The 27,973-nt window shown below is 34.5% G+C and overlaps 1 protein-coding gene across 5 annotated transcripts in view; it reads right to left on the reverse strand.

Annotated features, from left to right (window-relative positions):
• The window catches only part of RYR3 (ryanodine receptor 3), a 241,646-nt gene that overhangs the window by 36,041 nt on the left and 177,632 nt on the right, over nucleotides 1-27,973 (reverse strand). For 3 of the 5 annotated variants that reach the window (XM_054826190.1, XM_054826189.1, XM_054826186.1), the window contains exons 61-74: nucleotides 26,393-26,442; nucleotides 25,652-25,712; nucleotides 24,375-24,613; nucleotides 23,335-23,416; nucleotides 20,370-20,500; nucleotides 18,688-19,008; nucleotides 17,296-17,536; nucleotides 15,679-15,766; nucleotides 15,479-15,571; nucleotides 7,876-8,046; nucleotides 7,353-7,412; nucleotides 6,103-6,234; nucleotides 5,160-5,272; nucleotides 1,169-1,265 (exon numbers count right to left, since the gene is read on the reverse strand). In XM_054826190.1, the coding sequence (XP_054682165.1) occupies nucleotides 1,169-1,265; nucleotides 5,160-5,272; nucleotides 6,103-6,234; nucleotides 7,353-7,412; nucleotides 7,876-8,046; nucleotides 15,479-15,571; nucleotides 15,679-15,766; nucleotides 17,296-17,536; nucleotides 18,688-19,008; nucleotides 20,370-20,500; nucleotides 23,335-23,416; nucleotides 24,375-24,613; nucleotides 25,652-25,712; nucleotides 26,393-26,442 (1,879 nt within the window). Of the gene's footprint in view, nucleotides 1-1,168; nucleotides 1,266-2,343; nucleotides 2,444-5,159; nucleotides 5,273-6,102; nucleotides 6,235-7,352; nucleotides 7,413-7,875; nucleotides 8,047-15,478; nucleotides 15,572-15,678; nucleotides 15,767-17,295; nucleotides 17,537-18,687; nucleotides 19,009-20,369; nucleotides 20,501-23,334; nucleotides 23,417-24,374; nucleotides 24,614-25,651; nucleotides 25,713-26,392; nucleotides 26,443-27,973 lie in introns of all 5 variants that reach the window. The other 2 variants (XM_054826188.1, XM_054826187.1) reach the window with 1 other exon arrangement.

Raw genomic sequence — 27,973 nt, forward strand, 5'->3', positions numbered from 1 at the left:
CATCCTATTCAGACTACTGTTTGCTACACTAATATATCATTTCTAGGTAACCTTGATTCAGCAAATGTAAGGACTGCTCTTATTGTCAACTGCAAACATTTTTTGGCAGCTTAAAATATAGCCAGCACTGGCAAAAGAGCAGCGTATCACCTTTACCTTACTTGTGTTATCACCCCTTTGTAGGGTTTGTAATTATTGCAGAAGTATTGTAAGTATAGTAATAATTGTAATTACAGAAGTTCGATTTACTTCTCTAGTAAATCTGAAAGAATTGTAATCACTGTTTTGATTAATGGCCTTATTCCTTCCTTTAGAATGAAGCAACAACATCAAACAAAGACTGTGACCGCAAAATTGTCCAGAGTATGAGAAGAATATACTAGCTGTAATTTTGAAAAATCATACGCCCTTCTGTACTGGTGGGTCTTTAGAAAGCACAACACGACTGCTTTTGCTAACACTGAAACATCTCCCAATACATCTTCATGTGATCCATGAAACTATATATTCATTTTCATGGTGTTTAGATACTATGGAGCTAGGCCCCTTGGAAGTATTTTAGACAAACTAACTTCCGAGAGGGAAGAGAAAAAGCAGTAGGCTTTCTGAATCAATATTCGGTAACAAAACGCTGATGTTTACCAACCACTTTCATCGAGTACACATGTAAACTAAATTTTTGCTGAATATGGCTACATATATTTACTTCTCCTTATGATGTATCAACGAGAAAACAGCAAAATTAATTTCCATCAAAGCTGAAAATGTTAAAATTAAATATTATGCATCAACAAAAATTTTAAAAAGGGGAAAAGGATCAATTGTGTCAAGCTTTAAAAAACCAGTAAATAAAATATAGGAACATAGGAATTACCATAATGACAAAAATGGTCTGACAGTTCATCTAATCCATTTCTCTTCCCAAGAATGAGTATCACATAGTTCGTCTGAAGGCATAAACCACCTTAATGCACCTCAGTGTGCATCACAGGACGAATGGTTTTTTGACCACAGCAGAAAATGACCTTATGCCCTGAAGCATAAGGATTAATATTTCATAAGTTTATGCATATGCATACAGTACACGAAAATTAAATGTTATAATAGATACATCAAATATACACTAAAGTGGGCACTGAAAAATATGCCCAATTATGTCAGTACTTACAGCCAAATCCTGAACTAGTTTCTCCTCAAATGAATATTCCTCTGTTTCTATCCAATAGTTCTGATAGCCATGGAGGAAGAGGTTAATAGAACGGTGCCTGGGGGGGTTGTGAAAGTGAGATCAAGAGGGGTAACGGAACATAGTATAACAGCTCAGGTGGTTAATGATTAGTAAGGATACGTATTTGTACAATTCTGATCCTCTGATTGGTCAGTGAAACAAAATGCGAAACATAACTAACATTCAGTGACAAATCTGCATGTACTTTTGAACATTCTTACTATTTTTTTTTCTTAATACACATACGTACACATTACATTTTGCTTTGAAGGCTTTGGGAGTGCTAATATACATTATACGTGAAACCGCAGGACTGGAACCTTAATGCAAGCATGGGAAAAATACACACTTGAACAGACTGAGAATGAATGGGTGGGATTTACACCTGTGAGATGTAAATCTAGTTTACTAGACTTAGGACATTGAGACAGCAGAAGTTGGCCATTAACACCAAAATAATTATCAAGCGCTTTCCAGCGTGTTGTCTGCAGACAGTCATTGCCTTCTTCCACATAGAGAAGCCTAACCTCAGCTTCTTTCCATTCCATATCAGGGCAGTATTAACGTGTCCTCAAAGAAGCTGGATTAGAAATACATAAAACCTGCTCTAGAAAGTGACCAATTTTAGAAAACTCTTAGGCATATTAATTACTACTATACAGTATTTATTAATTTAAATTTCCACAGAAAATACAGCTCATGGCAATGAGACTACACGTAATAATGGCCAAACCATTCCACCTTTACATTACATTTTGAGGAAAAATTTGTTTTGAGGTGCACTACATGAGGCTACAAAGGCTGTTCCAAAGAGCCTTTTCATTTACTTTTATCCTGCACCACTAACAAAAACTATACAAATTGGGTGTATATACTATGACTTGTTTAAATACATGTTGCCCATGAATTATTATTTTATAATGGAGCAGTTATTGAGCCAATCTTCTAGGTTTTCCTGCTGGCACTGGGGTCATTTTTTTATCAAATTTCAAAAACTGACCAATCAGAATCCCCTCTGAAAATTGTACAAATTCATGTTTTATGATAACATCAAATCATGGCTGGGAAGGAATAAGTGTGCGCATAAGGAAGAGGCTCTCCACAAGTTACATTACCGTTAACTTGAGTATAAGCCTGTCATACTGAGTTTTTTCATGTACTTTTTCCAGCCAAACACGTTGAAAGGTGCTCAGGAAGAAATTGCTAATTTTGTGTCTGAAGAAAAGCATATAGGTTTTCATTGAAGAAAGGCACAAGTTAAATTCAATAAAGTAGTCAGAAAGAATGTATTTATAAACTGTGTATGAAAAATTGCCATGTACAACTTCGCTGTATCTATGTGCATATACAGATGACAGACAATAAGACAACTTTTTTTTACAAATTCATTTCCTTAAAACATCAAATGTAAAGACACACATCTTGGAGAAAACATTTATCACAGAAGACACTTTTTCAAAGCCATGTACATTCATTAAACACAGAACATGAAGAATTAGTATTAACTAACTTAACTAATGGGGTTTTTTTCCTTGAAAAATAAAAATATTTTAAAATACAACTACTTCTTTTGTATCTCCAGGTACTTCTCAGAAAAGGGAGTACTTGGAATATTTACGGTAGAAGTTAAAGTAATTTTTCTATGACTTAGGAAACACCTGCACATCAAGAGACATTTGAGTTTCTGAAATATCTTACTGGAATTCCTAAAAGCTGATATATATATATATATATGTATAAAAAAAGAATATATTTGGAAGAAAATTAGATTAAAATATGAGATTAACATTAAATTATATTGAAAGCCACCTAGACCTCCAGAAAATTTTCAAAAGAAAGATTGCATTATTCACTGAAGATATTAATCTTTTCTAGGATGAATGAAAGGGTACCACCATAACGTTTGCTTACCGCTCTTTAAATTTGATGTTAGAATTGACTAATTTACAACTAACACTCCCAATATAAAGCTGCAACTAAAATGAGAAAATATACAAGATAAGGAGAGCTACATTTGAAACTCTGGTTCAAAGGGATTTACATAGCTCCTGGAATTAATCATCCCCCACTTGAAATAATCTCCCTAGGGTTCAGGGAAGTCTTAACAACACAAACAATTTAAATGATGAAGATAGTTATAAGTTCATAATAGCCTTATTTTCTTGTCAGAATCCTATGATTTATCGAGAAAAAATACGTGTCTATAAACTAAAGAATTTTGAAAGTTTTTTCTGCACCTATCAATGGAGCAATATACCTAGAAGTCCCTGCTCATTGCAGAGGGGTTGGACTAGACGACTTTTAGTTTCCTTTCAATCCAAAGCATTCTATGATTTTATGATTCTAAGCCCAAAGTGTTTTTTCACTCGTCTGTTTTGACGTGCAAACATCACAATTAATTGGTTAAAATAGTTTTATGGCAGTTCATTTTTAGAATCTACATGCACAATAACTGGACAGTTTTGCCTCACACCAGTATTTAAATTAGGAGTAAACTCCATCACAAAATCTACCATGAAGTTTGAGAACCAACCTCAATCTTTTTAACACAGAGAAGTTTTTAATGAAAATTACAGATAATGTAAGTGTTCTACTGCAATGAGTTATACTCCATATTTTCTTGAAAAAGAAAATACAGATTCATAACCCATTTTGCCCCTTGGCAAGTGTTCCATCAACCTCAAAAATAATAAATAAACGTAGGTTTTTTAAAAGGCATTTTTGGGTGCTCATATATATTCTGAACATTTTAAGAGTTTATAAATCCAGAATATGGGGGGGGGGGGGAGCTCAGAAAAATATTATAATGAAATAGATGCTCTTCATACTGCTTCCCCTTGTTTTTCCAAACACAATTCTTGAAGATGAAATGGTTGATACTAGCCAGTTTGTTCTTTTGTTGTACTTAAGCCTTTTCACTTCTCTGGTCCTTAAAGATTGCCTGGTGGTAGTGTGACAACTTAGAGAAGTTATTATAGTCTAGAACCACTATTTTTTGTAAAGGAAGGATGTGTGCTTTTTACAGTATAACTGCCCTTTTACTTGTCTTGTGCAAACCTAACATTCTTCCAACACGTTAGTGGCACAGCTACAGACCTTTAGCCGACATCAGGCATTTAAAAATGCAATGCAACTCTTCTGTTAAATACTTTGCTAACAATCTTTGAACAAAAACATTAGGTAAAAAAGTGCAGAAGAAGGTGAGAAGCAAGGTTAATTAAAGATGCATTTAGGCTGTATCTGAATAACAAGATTTGTTGAGAAGGAACAGGGTAAAAGAAATTACCCCAAAGCTGCATGGTCTTAATATTCTGTTTAAAGCAGTAGATGGGTCCAGGCACAGTATGCACTTCATCTCGGACTTTGTGGTATCTACATTCAACTGGAGTAAGAAGCAGAGCAACACACAAGTCCAAAATATCATTCTGCACTGCTCTGCCCCAATAGGTGCTTTAAGGCATATAACATCCTGACGTAGTAGCCTCAGACAAGCTAAAGAGCACGAAGCGCTCATGCAATAGGAGAGGAATAGCCATACAAAGTTAAGAAAAAAAGAGAAAAGAATACAAACACAGGAGAATAAAGAATAAAAAGAGCAACCAATCAGAGGCAAAAAAGGAACAGAAACAGCAACATCTTAACAATTTTCACAGAAAACTTGAGGAACTATACAGAGTAACAGCTGACAAAAATGAAGCATTTTGGTTTTGAAGCACTGTAATTCCTATGGTCTTTTCCCCCTCTGGTTATTTGTCACGAGGCCAGTATTTTGCTACTGTGAGGAATTAGCTGCTAACTAGCCAATTCTTGTCTTTGAAACAAAATTACATAGGCCTAACAATCAACAAACGTGTAGGTATACACACAAGCAATACTTGCATTCAGAAATGTAAACAAAAGTTATGAAAAAATAAACCTTTAAGCCCTTTACCTTGGCAGGTTGTATAGTGGTGCCATTCTGAAACACGCAACAACAGCCCTTTTGCGTTGTTTTGACAGGAGTTTGTGCCAAACAGCTTTCTTTGATCTCAGTGGCTGTTCAACCTACAGGAAAATATCTTCTAGTACATACAATGGAAACTCTTCAACTTTTCTTCAAAATTTTCTTTTTAGCTAGTGGTTAATGTAGTTAGCAAATTAGAAAATGTTACAAACACTCCTCATCATCTGAAAAAACCCCATTCTTTGGGGTTTTATTTTGGGGGTTTTTTTGTTTTAAATTAATAAGAAAAAATAACGGGGGTCTTCTGTATAGTACCTCTCCGTTTATACAGAAAAGCTCGAGATGCCAGAGTATGTCATGTGTGAGACTCCTTGGTAAAAGTAAAAACTGTTATTTTGTCTCTTTCTAACTACACATATTCAGTTGTTCACGTGAACGAATTTCTGTGCTATATCACTCGTGAATGGAATGGATTCATTTCATGTGGGAATAGTACAAATGGCTTTTTGTATTTAAATTGTACCATTTGAATGAACAGGCAACCAATTCAAAAGTTGCTACAGCATCCTCAGGTGCAGAAACAGGAGATGGGCTAAAACCAGTACTATTAAAAATAAGTGCACATGCAAACATCTCTTCTACTGAACGTTGCTGATTTGTATACTATACTTCTTGCGACTGTTCACAAAGTTTTGCAGAGGAAAATAAATCCTGAGTTTTCCCTGAAGCTAAATCGAGGCACTTCAACAGATTACATGAAAAATGTTCCATATGTACACATTGGTATGTGTGCACGCACGCATGTGCAAAAATATCTTTTATCTGGAAACTTTAATAATGACACTCACTGAAGTCGAAATAATCTCTACAGGGAAAAAACCCACCTCATGCTACTTTAAAACAAACACAGTATAGACATTTAACTTTTTACCTGTTCCAGATGATACAGAGCAGCTGATATCCTCTGCACACGTTCCACATTTCTCTCAGGGTCTGTAGGTTCATCACTCTTCAAAATGTCTTTGTACAGATTTAACTGCCATTTCACAGCTGGATCATCAGACTGAAAACCAACATATTTTGTAAGCTGCTGAGTGAAGATACTGAATTTGACTGCCACCACTATTATTCTCATAGTATAATAGTGTTATGGATACTCCCACTTCCTCTGTCCCCTTTTAGTCAAAATTAACATCTGGTAGTTGCTCAGAAAAATGGCATTAGATTCTGTATACTGTTGGGTAACTGAACTCAATTCTTAAGCAAGGTTCTATATTTTTATTTCATGAAACCAAATAAAGCACCCTGGGACTTCCGTATCCCATTTAACTGCATTAAAAATAAAGCAGCACATTTCGTACTGGGATTGAGTTTAAACTCCTTGCAGGACTTCTCTACCGACAGTGGAAAGCTGTTTTATGGAGTCTATAAAAGACATCTGGAACTTCAGTAGGTGGAGAGTTACAGCCAAAGGTTTTGGGTTTTTTGTGAGAGAAATAGGAAAACCACATTCGAATTACTCAGTGCATCCAGTTTAGATTTATGTAAGCACAAATTTATAGCAACCAGACAGTCATCTCCCATGACAGATAAATGAGTTACTCCTATTATGTTCAAAGACTGTAGGCAATGATCTAAATTATTTATTATTTACAGAACGATGAGGACTCCATTTTGGTATCACCTTTGACAGGGTGTTCAGAGTATAAATAGGAGGAACAAGAATGTGCTAGCAAAACTCTTAAGTGTTAAGATGACACAAGCTTTTCTTATTTTATCACGGTCACTTTAAAATACATATATTCTTAGAAATACTATTTAATCATTAGTGCAAGTTAAATTCAAGAAGGCAGGCTGACATACTATAGTTTTAATTTTGTTTTCTTCTTGAATTGAGTTGATTCTAAGTAATTATGGCTTTATAACTACCAACATCTCAATTCTTTACACTTTTCCCATTCTATAGGGCTTCCTGAAACTTGAAAATATCAGCCAAAGCTACAAATAAACTAATCATTGTCATGAAAAAAATTATGAAGAAAAATGTTAAAAAGGCAATTTTTCTAATAGCTTTCACTTTTTTTTGGTTTTTGTTACATATCATGATAAACAAAACAATTGTGACTTCTATTTTTTTAAATGTGCACATCAGCATCTTTAAGACAGATGTTTTTACACTACCTTTTCCTGCAAATGTAAGTTGTTACGTAGATGTTCTTTGACTTCATCATCAGTGTCCTTCTGTAGAAAGGTAGAAGTATTTTTCAATTCAGATTATGATTTATGTCATAAGAATACGTACAATGTAAAACAGCTCTTATTTTAACATTGAAACTTAACCTCTTTTGTTTTCAAAGTACGCAAATTACCTGAAGGGCACGGTGTAAAGGCTTTCTTTAATTTTGACCACAAGGATTAACCTTTGAAGAGAATGAAAGCTAACTAACGGTATTTCAGTATTTGGTTCAAATGAATGTGCATATGTAAAATTATACGTTGTATACAACTGGAAAATGACATGGAAATGATGGCAGCTGTCTATACACACCACTTTTTCTTGTGAAAGCACAATTAGCAGGTATAACTGCTTACAGTACATTGATATGTTTAATTATATTAACTGCTTAGATATCCTTGCCTCAAAATTCAGTTTATAAAGTTCTGCTCATTTTGCATTAAAAACTATTACAAAGTATACACTTACATAGCTGTATCTAGTCTTAGCCAAAGAGATGAGCTCTTGATCTCCAGGAGTACACATATTCAAACCAATAGGAAGCATCTTTTTAAGTGCAGCTACAATCAAGGATGTTTGTATGGAGTATAGATCCCCTCTACGTTTTGATTTCTTTCTCTCTTGATCTTGTCCTCCAGACTATAATTAAAAAAATAGAAAAGTAAATGACTGTAATTCTCTGATCACACACTTTTCCAACACGCTCTTTCCCTAATGGTCCAAGGAAACTACGTTCCTGATCTAGTACAATTAATTAAAAATGCTACATTCGAGGAAGGGTGTACAGTCTTGAGCGGGAAATGTGAAGGAGTACTTTTGTTGTGCAGCAATGCAGAAATTGCAATAAGTGTAAGATTTTAATAGCAGTTAAATAGTTCTGTGTGCATTCATACATACGAATAACTATATTTTCTGGATCTTACCTCTCAAATCAGAAACAACGCTAAAATTAAAAGCTGAGTCAGTCTGTTACAGAGACAAATTCAGGATGTTTACATTTTTGTTAGAAACTTACGTAAAGATAGCTATCCAGGGCCTGAATGAATGAATATTGTCTGATTTGTCTCAACTGAAAAATACCAGCATCTGAAAGGCTTTGAATCAATGCAATAAAATGCCAGTGAATGAGTGCTTCTGGGAAAAGCACTGCCCTTTGGCTTTGGCTAATATAAGTTAAGTCTGGGATGAAAAATTAAGTCTTTTGCATCTTTGGAGATCATGAGTAATAGGAGGAGGAAAACAAAAGAGACAAAGAAGTAAACAGCACAACAGAATAACATCTGCCCTATCTTCCTACAACACACACTGTACAACAGTATTTCACACATAACTTTTCATTTATGAGACAGCGAACCAAAATCTTTAGAACAGACCGATATATTCAATGAACATATGGTAAAAACCAACAACATAAAAATAGCCCAGTTCTGAATTCTGTACCTAGATTAAACTCCTATTACACTCAAGGGGAGTTTTGCCTAAGATAAGATTTCAGGACTAGGCCTCCAGGCTTATACAACACTACAAAATAGCAAATGCTTGCATTTAACCCTCCACATCCTTTTCCCTCTGTCAATCAAGTTTTACTGACTACTGTTTTCATAATACATTGTGTAGTTCCACATAAGGATGCAGCAAAATCCATTGCAATCCGGTATTTACCAATTATCACCACACTATTATCACTGTAATCACTGGAAGAAAAAAAAGGCAGCCATGCATAGTCTACTCAGTGGTAAGTTTTGGCAAACTCTGTCTTGTAGACGGTGAATCTCTGTGCACGTAGCTGGCGTTGAGCATTTTGCAGGTCAGAGGGAACACACAATGGATGTGGCTTCCTTTCGTAAGGAACTAACAATTGCAAGAGAGTACTTTGCCTCAAAGCTTTGCTTTTGGAAGTGCCTTAGAAATAGCAGTGATGTAATGGCTATAATAATGACATTATTTGTACTCTACATTGACAGCAGACAAACAAATCCCACAATGTATCACTGTATTCCAGTGGCGTCACTGTGCGTCTTGAATGAGGAATAACAAAATATATAATAGATATATTTAAAAAAAAAGAAAAATGAAAAGAAGGAGAGCTACTGGTTTGCTTTTCTGCATGAGGACATTTTACAAATCCAATTTTTTTTTAATTTTCATTTGAGATAAATAACTAGGTATGAACAAGTTAGGTGAACCTTAAAACCTGAACATTTTTAAAACATGAAAAGATCCATTCTGCCTTTGCAATCAAATTCTGCTATCTGTGAATTCACAACTCCTGCTGATAGACGTGTAAGTAGAGTCACAGACAGAAACCTAAATGACAATAAAATGATGTCTCTTTCAGTTCTAATATGCACCTATATGAGTAAACACAATACCTTCACTTCATATGTAAAGACCATTAAATTGGATATATTTTGCCTAAATAATTAACTGTGCTAAAAGGACCTCAGCAAGAAGAATGATATAATCTGGTTGCCTAACAGCACATAATGATCTTACTTGTCTGAGGATTTAAACACACAAATGGATGTTTCTTCAACAAACATATACAGAAAAAGAATTACAGATTCTCCAGCAGATTCATAATTAAATATACATTCAAAAAGAAGAAATTATTTATTTATACTAAAAAAATATAATCAGCTAAAGCTGGTTAAGATGATGGAGTTAATATTTTTAGTATTTCCAACCCTCTTTAAACCTTAAATTCTCTAAGATTATCATGAGAGCATTCATTAAATCCTACTCTATATACCTAGGGAAGCTGGACAACAGCAAAGGGTGAAATCAGGTCTATTAGTTTAAAACAACTGCTCACTTATGCCTCCATTTTAATTGATTAAAGCCTCTTCACAGCATCTTGTGTGCTTCTCAGCACACAGGGTGAAGGGAAAGATGAAAGGGTTTTACGCTCCATTTTGCTGTTCATTCTGCTTCGCCAATGAAGAACACATCGCAGTTTGAAAAGTCCTCATCTGTATTAGAAATCCATATTAAAAAAAGATAATATGAACAATGCAAAGGAAGGTGAACTATGGTTCACTGGAGACAAAGAAAGCTTTGAATACAATTAAATATGTAAAAGAAACAAGGATTATTCAAAAGCTTCGTCACACCTCACATCTTTAGTAAAGATCTTTTTAACTTTGGAAAAAGGTAGGGTTTGAACTCTCTGTCTCATTTAAACTTATTGGTTCTAATAAAGTCTTCTATTAAACTATAGACAGGGCATAGGTTATTATATCACATTTCTGCCATATATTTTTCCTGAATATTGTAAGCCAAATACAAGTTTCTGATGACTCTACTTAGGCATTGTTTTTACAACGTCTGCTTCAACATATCAGAATGCAGAAAGACAGCAGAGGCGGAATGTACATCTAAAATAATTACAAAAGGTAACTTTACTACATTTTCACGTTAAGCAACACGTGGGAGTGCCAAAGGGAATTTCAGCTGCTCTGGTCAAATACTGACACTTTAATTCTGAGAAAATTTATAGTAGGTGGAACCTGGGCCTTCACTTTGTGACGCCACTGCTATGATCAATGGAAAGAATGCTTGGAGCCTGATCATCTCTAAATCTAAAACAAAGACACATCATGCACTTTGACCTGTACCTTTACTTGCATGGCCTGTATGAAAGAAAAATAAAGGGAAAAAAAGCATAAGTAAAAGAGATGAAAAGATGATAATTTTACAAGTTAGTAATAAACTTACTCAGCTTTATCAGGACGATAAAAATATTATAAGTTTGCAGCTAAAACAAGTAAGTGCATAATCAAATGAGATCTTAGTGAAATAATTTTTAATCATCTTAATCTTTATTAAACGATTGAACTTCTGAATTTATCTGTTGCTACTCAGCACTACTATTTGTTGCTTCAGCACATAAGGAAGTACATCTAGTAAGTAAGTGCATCAATATACTAAATACTGCATTTTTTTCCCGAATATTGGTAAAAGGAGGAAGATGTCTGGAACTCTGGATAGTCCAATAATGAAAAATGTTCACTTTTTCACCAAAATAGTTCTTTCTACCCCTTTTCCCCAGCAAAATATGACTCAGAAAAATTATGTTTAGAAATAGAAATCAATCTATCACTGTGAAGATGCAGCATTTCATTTATAGATGTATTTTCCCATTGCATAGCTCATTACCATTTTGAAGATAGCCTGAGAGAAAACTTAAACTCATATCCCTCAGCAGTACCCATTTTGAGAACACTATTATAAACTCAACTCTAAGTCTCCTACATACACAACTTTTATTCCTGTTTTTTTACATTAATACCATAAATGCACTTTAAAAAGCATGTATTCGATCGTCAACACTATATTATGATTATGTCAGACAATCTTAAGAAGATAACAACAAAACAACAGCAAAAAAATTCAACTGTTCTTCAAAAGAATCATTGACCAGGCATGGGAAAATACTGTAGAAAACTGTTGATTAAAAACAAATAGAAAAAACCATAAACACAAACAAGCCCCCCCTTCTCTGACAGTTCTAATAGTAGCTTTATTTTCTTGTGATACTTGAATTAGCCTCAAAATGTTAAGGCCAAGCTAGTATTAAAATCTCTTATTATATCCTACTACATTTATATCACATAGTGAAGAAAAAAAATCTACAAGTCAAGGAAGACTGAAAGACTAATCATCAAATTGTTAAGCATCTTAGAATCTTCAATACCTTACTCAGACAAATAACAAATTTTAATTTAAAATTTCAATTGCATGAAATATGTAGATGCTGCACAGATATGGCTCAGCAGATATACACTGAAGGTAAGTGTACAAGACAATTATATTTCATTTATTAGAGATGACCATAAAAGTAATCCACTCATGATTTACCATAGTATATCTAAAGAAAATGTATTCTATGCAATTGAAATAGTCTCAAAGAAGAGATCTAAAATTCTTGCAGAAAATACTAACATGAAATCCTGTAATTATCCAAATTTGCAAATGGTAGGTATTACATATTACAAATCAGCACAAACCACAATGTTGTTTCATAATACAAACTTGGATTTTATGACTGTCTCAAACTTCTACAACACGTCTACACAAATGCTTTAAAAAATAGATACAAAAAATTAATAATGAGGGCCAGTCAAATAAAACTTCAGTAGGATATGCAAGTGCTTAGCAGCTGAGGTTATATATCCAGTCACATATTAATTTAGATTCCAAAAACTTACACAGAATAATTGCCCACATATGTATTACACATTTATTACGTGCATGTGAATGTATATGTTTTGTGTTTTATACCAGTTAAATGTAAACCACAATAGGACCTCATTGCATCTTAATCAAAATGCTGTTTTATCAAGAAACCTATGAAGGGTTCAAAAATAACAGATTAGTGGATTTGAATGTGTTTAAATCCTCCATTTCAACACTTCTACCATAAATCTGTTATTTCAATGCAATCTAAGTTACCAGTCTCTCTCAGACTGAAAGTTCTCTAACTTACCATTCCCCTCCGAGCAATCTGCTGCCATTTTTTTAGAAAAGAAAAATTAAAAAACTTGCTCAGCTGTTAATACATTTATTTGAGAAAATATTTAAAAAGTTAATATTGTATAATCAAAATACATTGGGTACTTAATCAATTTATTGATTGTAATGATGAATCATTTGTTAGCACTGCTGTTACCTACCGATAAATAAAGGAATCCTAATTCTTCATCCTCTGCATTTTTTTTTTTTTTTTTTTTGCATATGGCATGTAAAGATATAGAACCTTCCATACATGATATGTCACACCTTACACACTAGTACTATCAGAGTATCTTACATCTTAGGAAAAATTCTAAGTCTCTGCTGTACGACAGACTGTTGTCTAAAGCAGCCCAAGACCAACTCTTAAAAGACCTTACTCTTAAAAGAGACCCTAAACTGTTCTGTGTTGGGCCAACTGTTAACAGCCAATGTTGATATTCACAGTTATCTATACATTCTCATGCTTGATAAACACTCAGTGTGATTGCTTCCGCTAAAAATAATGTGAATAAAGAGGAACTGGTGATAAAGAGGAAAGTGCTAATTATTCTGTTAGCATACTACTGCCTGAGCTGAATGTTAATATTTAAGCAAGAAATTATAGAAATAATGTTCCTTAATGTAATGTCCTCTACTGATTATTCATCATGAAACAAATGTCTATCTAAATGGTCAGCTGTTCAGCAATCACTCCTGCAGGTATGGTATCATATTAATTAGTCAGTCATGAACAATACAATCTTTTATTTCTTCCTATATTAGCAATAACCATGCAGTGTCCTTGAATGCTATGATTTGATATTAATATGCTTACAAAAAACTATATGCATATAAAAAAATTTATAATCTCCCTGTACTGTATACCCATATGAAGAAAAGTATATTTACATATGCATCTTCATCCCTGTTATGTATAAATATATTAAAACAAGTATTTATACATAATATATCTGTATATTTAAATATACACAACAGGATTTTGAAAACGTAATCTCAAAACCCCACCCTTGCAAATTTCTGTCATACAGATTCTTGACGTTAAATTCCTGTGATTTTATCCAAATTGCAGCAGTATGAGGGATACCTAGTCTTTATTTTGTAAAGATTTGTTTTGTCATTCCTGTCATGCCAGACTGACTAAACTATGACACTAAGTTTACATCATATTATCATACTATCAATACTGCAGTGAGACACAATTTAAATTAAATGTGAATCACCTGATTCTAATCTATCATGTTTTAAAAATAAGTACACCTAATTCTTGGCTCCCCAGGCCAATTCTAGTGTATAAATGTTAAAGTATATGTATTAAATGTATGTGTAATGATTGCCATATGACAAAAGTACAGAGCTATGCGTTAGACTCCGTTAGTGTGCAATTGATCGTCACGTAGCCTGGACTGTGCCCACTACTCATCTCGCTAATGAGGATAATACAATGTTTCAATTCTATCACACAATTTCAAGGACCTGCACCTTGAAAACAAGAAAACATTAAAAATTTCCTTTTCTCCAAATGTGGAATTCTCTACATAGTTTGAATTGCTGCTCAGTGCCTGTCATGAACTAACATCAAGCAGAAAATCTGTTATTTTTGCTTGTAAAACCTTTCCAATACGAGGGTCTGGCTTAACCAAGTTTTGGAACTTAAAAAAATACAATGGAAAAGAAGCAAACGTGTTCTAAGAGAATGAAGAAATGCAATGGCACATTTTGTCTGACTCTCTATTGTCTAAAGTTGGACTTACAGTGGCTAGGTTACAATCAAAATATAGTGAAATATAAAATAAACCCCACCACTTCTCTGGAACACTTTCAAAATAGGATTACTCCAAACACTTTATAAATGTGAATAAAATAAAGGGTTCTTTGCTGCATTTACCAACACTGATTTGGAATTAGACTTCAACTTGCTTTAGCTGAGTAAGGCAATCTTCCTCAGCTAATGTCCAAGTGGCATTTTTACCTTGACAACATGCATTTTCTCTATTATACAGGTAACAAATGTACTTTCCAGCCATCATGTCGGCATCTTGTCATATTGAAAATGAACAAAAAAGAAATGAATGTGGTGCTTAATAAGAAACAAGAAAAACAGGGCACATGTGGCATGTTATATGTATGAATAAAGGGGTATATGCAAAGACAGCACTCCTCCAGGTGACAGGCCAATACTGATCGACAATCACAAGAAAAAGATCAGGCAAACAAGGTTTCTTCACTTGCTTTTACAAAATAGTCTTTCCCCCCCCCCGAAAGATCAACAACCCATATTATATATTACAACCTATATTCTCTTATACGTGTAACTTTTTCAAATCAAGACTTTTATTTTAATCTTGTGGCCCTGTCTACTTAGCAGACATTTAATAAATAACTCTAAGGTACATAGCCTATATTTTGCATAGTAGTTGTCATATCTATCATCAGGAAACAAAACTATTTTTTATTTCTTCTACCAGCACAGCAGCTGCAATCTGAGTAGATTTTCTTACAACATACTAAATACATGTTGAAGATTTAACTGATCCACAAAGTTTTATTAACTTACTTTAGACATCTTGCTCTTGGTGTCTCCTGTTAAAAATGCCAAATTGTTGATTTCATTCTGAATCACAAAATTTTGTTCTTCTCTTTTGAAATTCTAAAGATGAAAAAAAAAAATCACCAGAAGTTTAATTCATCTGCATGAACCACATTTATATTTAAAGATAGAATGAAATGGAGGAAAAAGTATACGTCTTATCTTACATGTGATTTACACCACAGGATAAAAACTTCAGCTACCATTCGAAAGAGTTCATCAGAATCTGCATCTGGTTTCTTTAGCCAATTCGCTCTAATTATAAAAACAAGACAAATTTAAAATAAAGAATTTAAAACAAGGCAACAGAATATAACAATCTCTATTTAATAGATCAGGTTACATTTGTATAGTTAATCTTGCCATTTAATGCGAATCACTTCAATTTTCCATGACCATGTTATAGAGACCATTTTTCATGGCAGTTTAACTCATCTCCAACGAAACTCCTAATTCATGGCTACTTATTTCTCCCTGCTCCTCCTCCCCAGGGTGCCAACACATGTTTTTGTGCCTGTTCTGTGAACCAAACTAGAAAACAGACCTGGCTGAAAAGCAAAAGCCCGAGTATTTATCTATTTCTTTTTTTCTTTTCATAATAAAACTTTGTTATCAAAACTTTGTGTTGATCCAAACGAGAACACTATAATGGGGAGAGGAGGAAGAGCACAGGGAAACGAATGAGTGGGTAGAGCTGTAAGGACTGATTGCTTCAATTGGTTTATTTTTGTAATCCAGGAACTAATGCAACTTCAGTCTGTCTGCACAAGGATGCTCAGAAAACTTGGGCAAATGAACTAACAGATGCAGCCCTCTTAAATGTCTCTAAATTAAAAAAAAAGGCATTAATATGACCATACGTCAAGTGGGCATCTGACAGCAGACATGGAAAGAATTATTATAACTTATGCTCATTAACTCTTTCTAGTTGGATTTCCCCACAGCCCAGTTAAAGCTGTATTTAAAAATTTGAACTGTTTCCTTGCCAACAAGATCTGACATACTAAAGCCTTGAGTACCTCTAGAAAAAGCAACTAATTCTCAGTGTAAATTGATTCACAGCATAAATGATGATGCATGCAATGAAAATACTCCTAACTAACCCAATATATACTAATACCTAAAAAATATAAGTGGACAAAGATTATGCACAGAAGAACAATGTTATTCAGGGTAGGATTAAGATACTGTAGATACTGAGATACTCTAGATACTTCAGATACTCTTCTGAAGCACATCTTGGGGTCATGTTCCGGGACACAGGAAAAGGAATGTGTAGAGACAGAATAATCCTTCAGTAAATTGTTGAGGAGAAAAACTTCTAATTCCAAAGGCAATACAATGCTGTCCAAACACTGTTTATTTCCATCTTAAAAAACCGTTAACATCTTTGTGGTATTATCTACAAATAGAATGATTCAACTGAGGATAAATAGTTTTTTACTCCTTCCTTAGCAGTAAAGGGGTTTAGCCTTTTTTTTTTAATTGTTGAAAGGCATATTCATTTGTAATATCATTGGGCTGCGGTAGCATATATAACACGTCTGGTGAGGATATGCATTCTCTATGATAATAGTGCAGTTACAACACAACCAAAAAGCCAAATGCCTGTGAGAAAAAGGTGTGAAATCAAGGTACCTCATTCTATAAGTTAAGAATCTTAAAGTACTCAGGATCTGATTCTCAGCATAACATTAAATGCGTGGTGTTCTTTCTGATTATCTGCTTATGGACTCCAGTATGTTAACTAATAAGTAAGAGTTTAATTATTAGGTTTTATTTACCTGTTGTTGTCCACATAACGTATCAACATTGGGTAGAAGGCGTAAAGGTCTCTACAAAGAACAGCAAACTCATCAAGAATGAGTAACTCAGCTTCTTGGGTGTCACTTTTACTATCTGCTCTCAGTTGCTCCTCTTCCATCACAATCTTTATAGCTTTCTTCTTCAATTTCTCCAGTGTTGGAATAAAGTGAGTTTTGAGCAGATCAGGCCTGGCTTTGCTGATGATGGGTTGAGCATAAACTATACATAAAAATATAGATAATCCTATGATTAATGCCCAATTGATGTTTTTCATCACATTAATATGAACTCTGCAGTTCTAGAAAACATAAAGTTCATAGTGCTTCACATATTTCTGAAGCATCATAAATTTATTAATAAAGATTATAAGTATTTCAGTCTTATGTCAGTTAAACTACCACGGTTTTGGCAAGTCACATGTGTCTAACTTAGAACCTAAACAAAGGGGGATTGAGACAAAAAGTCCTCACAAAAATACTGTTGGGGGTTGTGTGTGTGTGTGTGGGTGGGTGGTTTTTTTGTACACACTGTCAGAAAATAGTCAGAAGACAGTGTTCTGGAATAATTTTTACCTCTTTTGCCTTGGGCAAGCTAAAATGCAGAGAATGAATAACTAATTCAAGATCGTAGATTTATTTTGTACAAGCACTAGTAATAAAATGCAGACATCGTGAGTCAAAAATCCTCGCAAGAACCACTCTAGTACATCATCTTCTTATGTAGATAAGCAGCCACTACAAAACTGCAAGCAGTGGTCACTACAATAAAACAGCAAACTTCTTACTAAATTTTAATAGAATTCTTACTATTAGCTAAAGACCTTCCAGTATTTAAAATAATACTCAAAACCTAGTACCAATGGGGCATTAAAATTTAGCAGGAAATTATTACCTGTACATAGATTTTCTTGAACCACCTTATTGCATATTACACTCTTACACTGTTTAAGATGAAAGATAAAATTTGGATACAGTAAATTTCTTTAGCTAGCTAACTACTAAATGTTACAGGACGTTTTGAGAAATCTTTCTGCTCATTTAATAGCTGGCACAGCTACTCAGGCAAAGCGACTAATTCTGAACTTGGGTTACTCCTGGGATTATTTCACCATATACAGAGAAGGTAAGATTTTCAAAAATCCATTATATTGTATAGAAAGGTCTCTGCTTACAGTGGTGCATGTGTAAAAATAAGAAAAACAAAACCAAGAAAATATTTTTCTTAATATTACTTACCTACTCTATCTTTCTTTCTTGCTGTTTTTAATTCCAATTTATTATTATTATTATATCACTGAGTAATATGGTAAAGTGTAGCAAAGTAATTAAATATTATTAGGTACAATTGCTCTTTAAAAATATTTACAGTACCTGCAATTCTTTTCATCCAAGATGCTTCATCTATTCCCAGGTTGTTGTTAATGATTTTCAGAATGTTTCCAAGAAGGATGCTCAGATGCTCAGATGTTATCATTGTACAGCAAGGGCCAGCACTTTGAGGAACACTCTCAGACCCTCTTTCCCACCAGTAGGATAAATAGTTGCATAGCATGGGTAAGATAACCTCAATTACATGAGGCATTTCAGTATACCTTGCTCCAGACTCTGCTAAATCATTAATTTCCTTTATTAGTCCATCCAACTGAGGAATCTCTGGACACATCTCTTCTACTGTATCAGGCATACCTAAAACTGCAAGTAAGGGTAGAAAAGCAAAAGAATAATTAACAAAATAAAAGAGAACACCTATATTCATCTACATTTAAACCCTAAATAAAAATAACATTGCCACTGAGGTTTTTTCTGCCACCATCTTGGGCAGACATAACTGCAGTAAGACTTTGGGGTATACACAGGTGCCTCATCTCATAAATTATGTCTTTCTGATGATGTGCATATAGCACTGATGTAGACAATAGCTGCCATAAAACTGTGGCTTTACCATAAGGTGTCCCTGCAATTATCTGGTGAGCAGTCCAGCTATGTAAACGTACAGAACTGAGACCTTATATCAATATTAGAGGAACTCTGGCCATTGTTTCCATAATCATTCACAACTTCCATGTCAATTTGCAAAAGACTAAATCCACCTCAGGGAAAAGGAGCCAAACAGCTCAAAAGATTAAAATTAAATTCTACCTAGTTCATGAACTCTGCACGTCTATCTCCCAACAAAATGCCAGGAAAGAATTCCAGTTGGCAGATGCTTATATTAGAAACTGAAGGCTGCCTATTGAGCAATTGACAGCACAGCATAATCTAATGCTAGTCACGCTAGCAAAAATTTTGTTCCAGCAGTGCTGCTTCTATAAAGTAGAGCTGACAGGAAGGAGCTTTTCTATAACTGCTTTGATATGGGAAAAACTTATGAAGCTTATAGAATTGATCTACCTACTTTTTATTTTTATTTAAGGAACAATGATTTTGGCAGGTACTGACTCTTACACGGATCAATGAGGAAAATACTGAAATACTTTAAGACATGAGAGTCCATCAAGAGTAAGTCAGGACAGAAGCAAGTGAAGAAAATCTATGTAGAAGGACTCATGCTCCTTTGATTAAGGTTTCATGGAATCAAAGTCATATTCTGTCAGGAGTTCCCTGTACCAAACACCATTTGAGTTCTGGCAAGACAACAAAAAAAAATGTAGATAATTTTCCAGTTCACATAAATAAGATATTACACCTCTTGCATGTTGCTAGTAAGAACACAACTGCACAATTTGCTAAAGATTTTTGTAGATGTAGATATGATCTTTGACTAAACTTCAAATATTACAGTATGCAGTTTCAGAAAAGAATGCAAACATAATGTTCAGAAAAATATCCAAGATATACTAGGAGAAAGGGAACAATGTTGACACTGTTTCAACAAAGCAGAGCAAGGCTAAAATGACAAGTAATGAAAGGGCAATAGTAGGAGTTCTCTCCTGAGGCATACATTTGGTGATTTTTTTTTTTATTATTACTACAGTTTCTTTCTAGTACTATTATTTGAAGAGGAGCAAACACTTTTTTTTTTTTTTTTTTTTTGTGTGAGGAACAGTACTTACTCGCTCTTTCTCTTGCACTTTTTGTGTTGAAGACAGACAATGGGTTGTAATGGTTGAGAGAAGGTTCAAGAAATGCAACTGGAATGGCTGCTGCAAGAGATGCTAAGCATTCACCGAGTGCGGGACGCTGCCTGTATATAAGAGACACTAAAAGTTACTTGAGAAGCAAAGCCCTTCACTAGGCTTTCAAAGTCTAGCATGCATTATAAAGCAGCATTACCATTTATTGCTGATTTATTGCAAATGCACATAACCAATAGGAATTTGTTTTGGCAGTCATACTCTTTGTCAAGATTTCACTTCTTTTCTGTATGTGTGTGTATATATATATTTCTTTTACTTCACATGTTATACCATTTACACATTCAAATGATAAGAAACGCTACTGCTACTTATCGAAGACCGATTTCATGACTTCATGGCATTCTGTGCGGTGTGCTCTGAAAGGGGCAATTCTGCAGTCCCCCCGCCCCCAACCTTTCCATGTTCCTACTTGTCTGTTCTGTGCTAGCACTAAAAATCAGATAGCATCTTAATAAGCTGGATGAAGGAACTGGTCCAGCTAAAAATAATCCTCACCATAAAACCAAAACTAACAAAACTAACCAAGCCAAACCAACAGCAACAAAACATGTTCATCATCTGGCTGCATGAACACTATTTACCAGAAAAAAAGAAAGGTGTGGAAATGTACAGATGAAGGTGCAAGAGATGCTGAGATAGTCTTTTTCAGCAGAAGACCAGACTCACATTGGCTTAAAACTAAAACACCTTTTTGAAGTTCTGAAGCACTATTTATACAAGATACCCTACAGATTTTGTTACGCTTGATATACAGATTGGATAAAGATAGCACACACCTTTCATCCTTTGAAGCTCCATGGGTTTTTTGGAACACATTAGCAGAGCTCTTTAGGTAGAGATGCTTTGAGAGACAATGGCATAAAATAATTTTATAAGTCTATGTTTATATATATGTACCAAATGGAACAAATCACTGCATTGTTCAACTTTTTAAGATTCCTTTATGTCAAAAAAACCCTTCCTCATTGTATGACCTAAAGTCAAAGATTGTGACCCATCTACTACCTCATCTTCAAGAGCCTATGTCAATTTTTATTTCACAAGCATGCTGGAGAAGAAAGGTCCACAGAAAAATCAGAAACGTCTCCAACATCCTAAACAAGATAAACACTCTTTGTACAAAGGATACAACCCTTGGCAATGAAAGTTTGTCATAACAAGGCAGCAGCAGCAATCCAAATTAGTATTAGGCATGAGCCCCAGCACCCAGTAGTCTTGTAGAATCAGCTGAACTATTTCAGCCATGAAACGTGATAGTCACCTATGAAAAGGGAACTATGACTCATCCTGCAATGGAAGGTAAACTACTTAATGCCCCTGACAAAATTCACTACAAGAAAAACTGCACTTTGATCCTAATTCTGCGCATTGTTTAACTTGAATAACTGTTCATGTCAGCTCAATCATTCACTTCTAAGTTTTGCTGAAATATTGAGCAGTGTGTTTGAAATCCTGCCTCCCACCTAGACACTGATGTCTGCCTACAGCCTTAATTTAAGAGCCCGAGCGAGTCTAGTGAAAACCAAAGTAAATGAAATTCACAGTTGGAAACCTCTCACACAGCCCTAGGGGACTAATTCATTTCCTGAGATACATCTGATCTGATCACTCTTCCCTTCTAAGACGACAACCGCAGTAGGAAAAGGTGATACTGCTAACATCAATGTTTATTGTAACTGTCCAGTGCTTATAGCTCTTGCCAGTCAAGGGGAAGCCTGTACTGTGAGCTCTTCTCATTGAAAGGCAACTCACTCATAATCACCTTTTATTTCCTGTGAGAAGACCCTAACTGCTGGTTAAAGTAGGGGTAAAGCACTTCTGTTTTGCCTATCAGATCTGTGTAAAGAGCATTTCAGATTTTCAAGCCCAGAAAGAGAAGAAAGGGTATAGTTTTGTAATTTAGTGATGGACATATAAATGACTGTGGACATCGTGAGAATGAGCTTGTGCACGCACATACATGCATGCAGAGTGGGAGGAAAGAGACAGTCTGTCCCCCAGATTGCTCTTGCATTTTTCACTGAAGAATTACTGAATAAACTCTGGAAGGAAGTGCAGACCAGCATTCCTCATACTAGGCAAAGCCTCTCTTAACCAGACTACAGAATTACATTTCCTCCGGTTTAGTCTCTATATCTCAGGCCCTGTGAATCTTAAACTTTTGATTATAAGATAGACCATGCAAAGTGACTAACTTAAAGCTTTCAGAAGCATAAGGAAGCGTTATGATTACCTTGGTTCCTGTCTTGTGGTAGACAGATCAACAATTAGGGTTCTCATTTCTGAAGTCACAGATATGGATTTGAGCCTTTTTTAATGAAAGAGGATCTAAAGTCCAGAGCTTGGAACATATCATAGCAACTAGATGATTAAAGGAATTGCAGACCGTATTCTTTTTAAAATGCAAGTATCTGGTATCTGGTATCCTTTGTACAGTTAAAGGCTGTCAGAATGCTCTATATATGCTCAGGATTTTATGTGCAGGACAACGATTTTGAGAACTCTGTATAGACTTAAGTGTGAGAGAGACAGCCTACTTAGTACTCAGCCTGCTTACCACAGTAACGAGTCTGGTAACATGCAGTAGCCAGACTTTGGGAACCTTAATGTCAACTCATCGAAAAATTTAGCTTTCCCTATGGGAAAAACAAACTCCCTGCAGATACACTGCTAGGATAAGTTGCTTGATTTTGTTTAGTTTTAAGTTGGGTTTGTTTTGTGTGGAATTGAACTCTTAAGATTTAGGCAACTACATTCCAGCTAATGTCTATTTTAAACATGCTCACACTGTTTCAGATTCACCTTTCATTCAAACTGCTTTATTACTTAAAACCCACACTCCTAAAGAAGAGAAAATTTTACATGCTTTTTCACTCAATACCTTTCAACATAGATGTTCTTCCCAGTCCCAAGAGAATAGAGGCTACAAAGAATTCTGTAACATGAAACTTGTACGTCACCCACTAGAGGAAAATAAGAAGTAGATTATCAGTATTTATTCAACTAAAGACTACTTCCCAAATATTAAGCATCTGTTTTATGCAATCTGATAAACATTGTCTAAAACTTTTAGCATATCTATCACTGAATATTCTAGGCTGTCCATACTCCACACACGTGTTATTTATCATCAGTTTCTCTGATATCTGGTCTTTCATCTATATTCATTCCAAAACCTAACAGACCATCAAACATTCCAAGAGGCCAGGAGACTGTTGTTAATAAGGTATTGCAGGTTATCACACTTGCAGAGTACAATTTTAAGCTAAACCACATCGGTCTGTGTGTCTAACCTCTAGGAACATGATCTAAAGGCTCCTCACCCCCCCCCCCCCTTTTTTTTTTTTTTTTTAAAGTCTTTTAATAGCTATCAATCTTTTAGTTATCTTCTGCTTTGGAACTGTGATCACCCAAATATACACAAAATTTTGGAAGAGCGTATTGCTGAATCTCAAGGAGGCATTTCAGTAATTTTAAACTAAATGACACTAAAATTAAGGAAAATTGTAATTAAAAGAACTAAAGTGGTTTTCAAGTGTAGGAGAAAAACCACAAGGAATTAATAACGAGTTGTCTCCTTTAATCTAATGAGGTAAAAATATGTAACAAAAATAAGCATAATTTAATTTTCTATAGGAAACTAGTCTCATCCACACGGTTGGTAAGAGAGCAGTTAAAAGGAAATTTTAATTTCTCTCGCTCAGTGTTTGGAGAAATATTGTACATAATTAACTTGAAACTTACTGAATATTATTTTTAAACATGCACTAGAAATAAGGTACTATGCAGCTTATTTCAGATTTAATGCTGGAAATGTGTATGTTACTGAAAACAGAATTTCATCCTTTGAATCATTACTAAAAAGCATTTGTATTATTATAACACAATCCACTTACTTAAAAAATAAAATCAAAGACTTACAAAGTAAATCAATTCCAAACTGATATTGCGAAATATGTTCAAAAATTGATGTCAAGATCGGCAACAATGCTACCGTAGTATAATTGATATTCTGTGAAACACCCTTGATTTGAGTTCGTGAATGGGTAAACTTTCCAAGTTTAAGATTTTCTGAAGTTTTTTCCAGATCTTCAGCTGCATTTTCAAAAAAGGCACGCAATCCAGCTTTAACAAGCTCAGATCCTGATTTCATAACAGTTCTGAAAAATTATAAGGGAAAAATATTAATTTTGCATTGATTTTCAATAGTTGTATAGATATATATGTGCTTCTTAGTTACATTCTATCAGTCTGAACATACACACATGTATCAGTGAACTTTACATTATGAACTGAAAAGGACAGTTACATCTACGGAGCAACATAAGCAACGGTTAGCTTGGAACATTTCATACAAAATAATAACAACAAAGAACTTGCTTCCTCAGTCTTCTCTTTCCAGTTTCTGTGATCTGCTTTCAAATAATATAATGTCTTCTCAGCAAACGTTACAGGTGGTGAGAAAACTCCTCCATAAAATATGCTCAAGAAAAATAACTCCTAATCCTTAATTTTTTATGGAAACCACAGTAACTAGGTATGCAAGTCAGGATACATGCTTACCTATCTTCAAGCACCCTAAATTTAGAAAACACAACTGCAATACCAACATCACAGTCTCATTCCTTAAACTTTTTGCACTCTTCTCCAAGCCCTTAATAAAGATTTCCAGTGTTGTTATTCACAATGAGTCATTGTCGGGCTGCTGTATAACAGAACCAGGCCAGAAACCAGCTGAGATTAGAAAAACTATCCTGGCCTGTGTTTTAATCTACATAAGCATTTCAATGGTAACCAGTAAAAGTTAGCAAATGTAACTATGCCCAGGTATTAATACATTCTGCATACTTCTAATGCCCAATTTTCCAGTATGCACTAAACTGTCTCAGTACCTACAGGTATCAACACTTGCAGTTCCAAAGTTGGTGTCATGTGTATCTCCCAATAAAGTCTTCAAATGCCCTTGGAAAGGGTGACAGAAGTTTTCAGTGGTTTAATGACAGGCATTGAACAGAAGAATGTAGATGAAACTCTTTAGATGAAGTCTGCTAATATGGAGGTCAATATCTGAATTATTGATACTGCTAATATTATTAATTACAAATAAGGAATAAAAAACCCAGAAGCAATCCCACTGCTCCTGAAAAACTCTGCAACACCTATGTAATTTGTAGCTGGTACAAATGTTGCAAACTTACCGTGTGTCAAGAGACTGAGCTAAGATGTGCAGGCAGTTTACCATTGTAGCAGAATCACTACCTGGTTAGAAAGAGATACTATGAGAGCACAATAGTATAGAAATTTAAGACAATCTAATGATCCAAAATGTCATTACTGGAGATGCACAGGTTACAGACAACGTGGCATAATTCTCTCAGCTCAGGTCACTAGAGGGAGAGTTGGGTCTGTTTCTAGAACTAACTTTCAATTTCTTAAGTACGTTTCCATACAAGAACTAAAAGGAATAACTGTGGCTCATTTTCACCACCTGACCCTGCAACATTCTCAACTTTGTATCTTGTAGTACCTACTTTCCTTTCATAATTTTCTTACCAATACATCTCAAAAAAAGTATGTTACTTTTCTTTGCATGCCCCTATTGAGAAATTAATCTATTGGAGTCAACAGTTAGATGACAGAAATCAAAACAATTAGTGTAAGATTACTTTTGAAAAGCTAAAAGTAACTGCAAAGGCATGAGATCTTTTAAAGGAGTCTGAAAATCCCAGAAGCTGCTACTTCTTCCTGCTCCAAGACTTTAAATATTCTACTGTTACCTTCAGAGCGATGTTCAATGCACTCATTAATTGTACTGGAAGCTTATGAATAATTCTATAGAATTTTGCCTATAGCTTGTGAAAAGCTTCAAGTAAGATAGAAGCAATGGTTATATATTCTTTATATTTTTAACTTTATCAATATCTTTCTTAACGACTTACCAAAAAGTGAGATCCTATGTCTAACAAGAGCAGCTAGTTTGCAGAACAGGCTAAAGTAGAAAAGAACAGAAAGAGCAAGAAAAGAAAAGACAAGACAAAGATTAAAGATTTATTTAGAATACGAGGTAAAGAGAGGTAGGAATATAAAAGAGAAAGCACAACATAGTTCCTGGAAAGTGTATTTTGAATCATACGTGATGATAACAGTCAGTCAAATAACTGCATTAAGCAGAATAACTTTGAAGCTTCTGAATTCTCTCATTTTCTAAGCTTCATTACTTCAGAGATGACTTGAAAGTGAAACTTTCTTTTCATTACAGTGATTTCCAACAATTGCATATTATATGGTTGAGTCGTTCCTTATGGCTATTATTTCTGAGATTTTTTTTATTTTTTCTTTGTAAGAACAAGAAAAACTGAGTAACACATCAGTGTTCTACTTGGCATTCTGCCGAAAATGAACATTACAAATCTTCATACTATTTAAAACAATTTGTGAAGATATCCTTTGTAAATAAATAAATCTGTGCTTAGCCACTGCTGATGAAAAGATGAATCCTGAAATATATACAAACTAAAAGAGCTTCTGGCAATTATGTCAGAAACTTGCATATCTAATCTATTAAAATAATAGGATAATTAAGAGAAAGGAAAAATCACCAACTCTCTAAAGATTAAAGGGGCTACTTTAACTTCTAAAACCAAAGACAGCTAGGCAGACTTGTTTACTGTCTATGCTATACTTTACAAATGGAATTAGGACATAAGAAAATGAAGCAAACATACATTAGGAATTGGTATGGTCTCTTACTAACAACAGATTGTCATTGTTATCTTCACAACAGTAAGAAAATACTATGCTTCCTGTAAGATGAAAATAACTGATAGTCACTTGTCTCAATGAAGAATGGATAAAGATATTTCTGAATTTGTAATAGCAGATATACAGGCTAGACATCTAACTTCCTTCATGTGCCTCTGTAAAGGCATTTTGTACAACCCTAATAAGCATCTTTCTATCTTTATTAAGCTGACCTGACTGACTTTAGGGAAGTAATAGGAGTATTCAGAGAGAAAGCATGAAACTGAAAAGAAATTAAATGAAACTTCCATCCTCTTGAACCTGAGCTGACTTCCCCAGGTACTGGAGGTCTCTCTTGCACATTTGTATGTAATAGATCTGAAAGCTCAGTAAAACAGAATCTTAGGGACTTATCACTGACTCTTACGGGCAACTGCTATATAAGGACTGCAACCCACCTAGAAGACAGGGAAAAAAAAGGGTAATAATAATTTAGAGAAATGTAAAAATACATTGGAAGATAAACTGAAGAATGGAATCTAGGAAGTTCAGTGCTAGGGCTTGTCTTACGTAATGACAAGTCAGTAACCTTTACTTTCAAATTTTATAGCTACTCTTCTGTTGGAAAAAGTAGTCAACTCTGGTCAACATAGTGAAGGGAAAGCAAAAGAAATTTGAGAAACTGACACTTAAAATAAGAACGTATGAGAGTAGAATACGGCTTGAAAAATTATGATACAAAATTTCCCAAGGAAATAACTGGCAGCACACCTTTATGG

Source organism: Grus americana, chromosome 5 (assembly GCF_028858705.1).
Source record: "Grus americana isolate bGruAme1 chromosome 5, bGruAme1.mat, whole genome shotgun sequence".
Classification (NCBI taxonomy): domain Eukaryota; kingdom Metazoa; phylum Chordata; class Aves; order Gruiformes; family Gruidae; genus Grus; species Grus americana.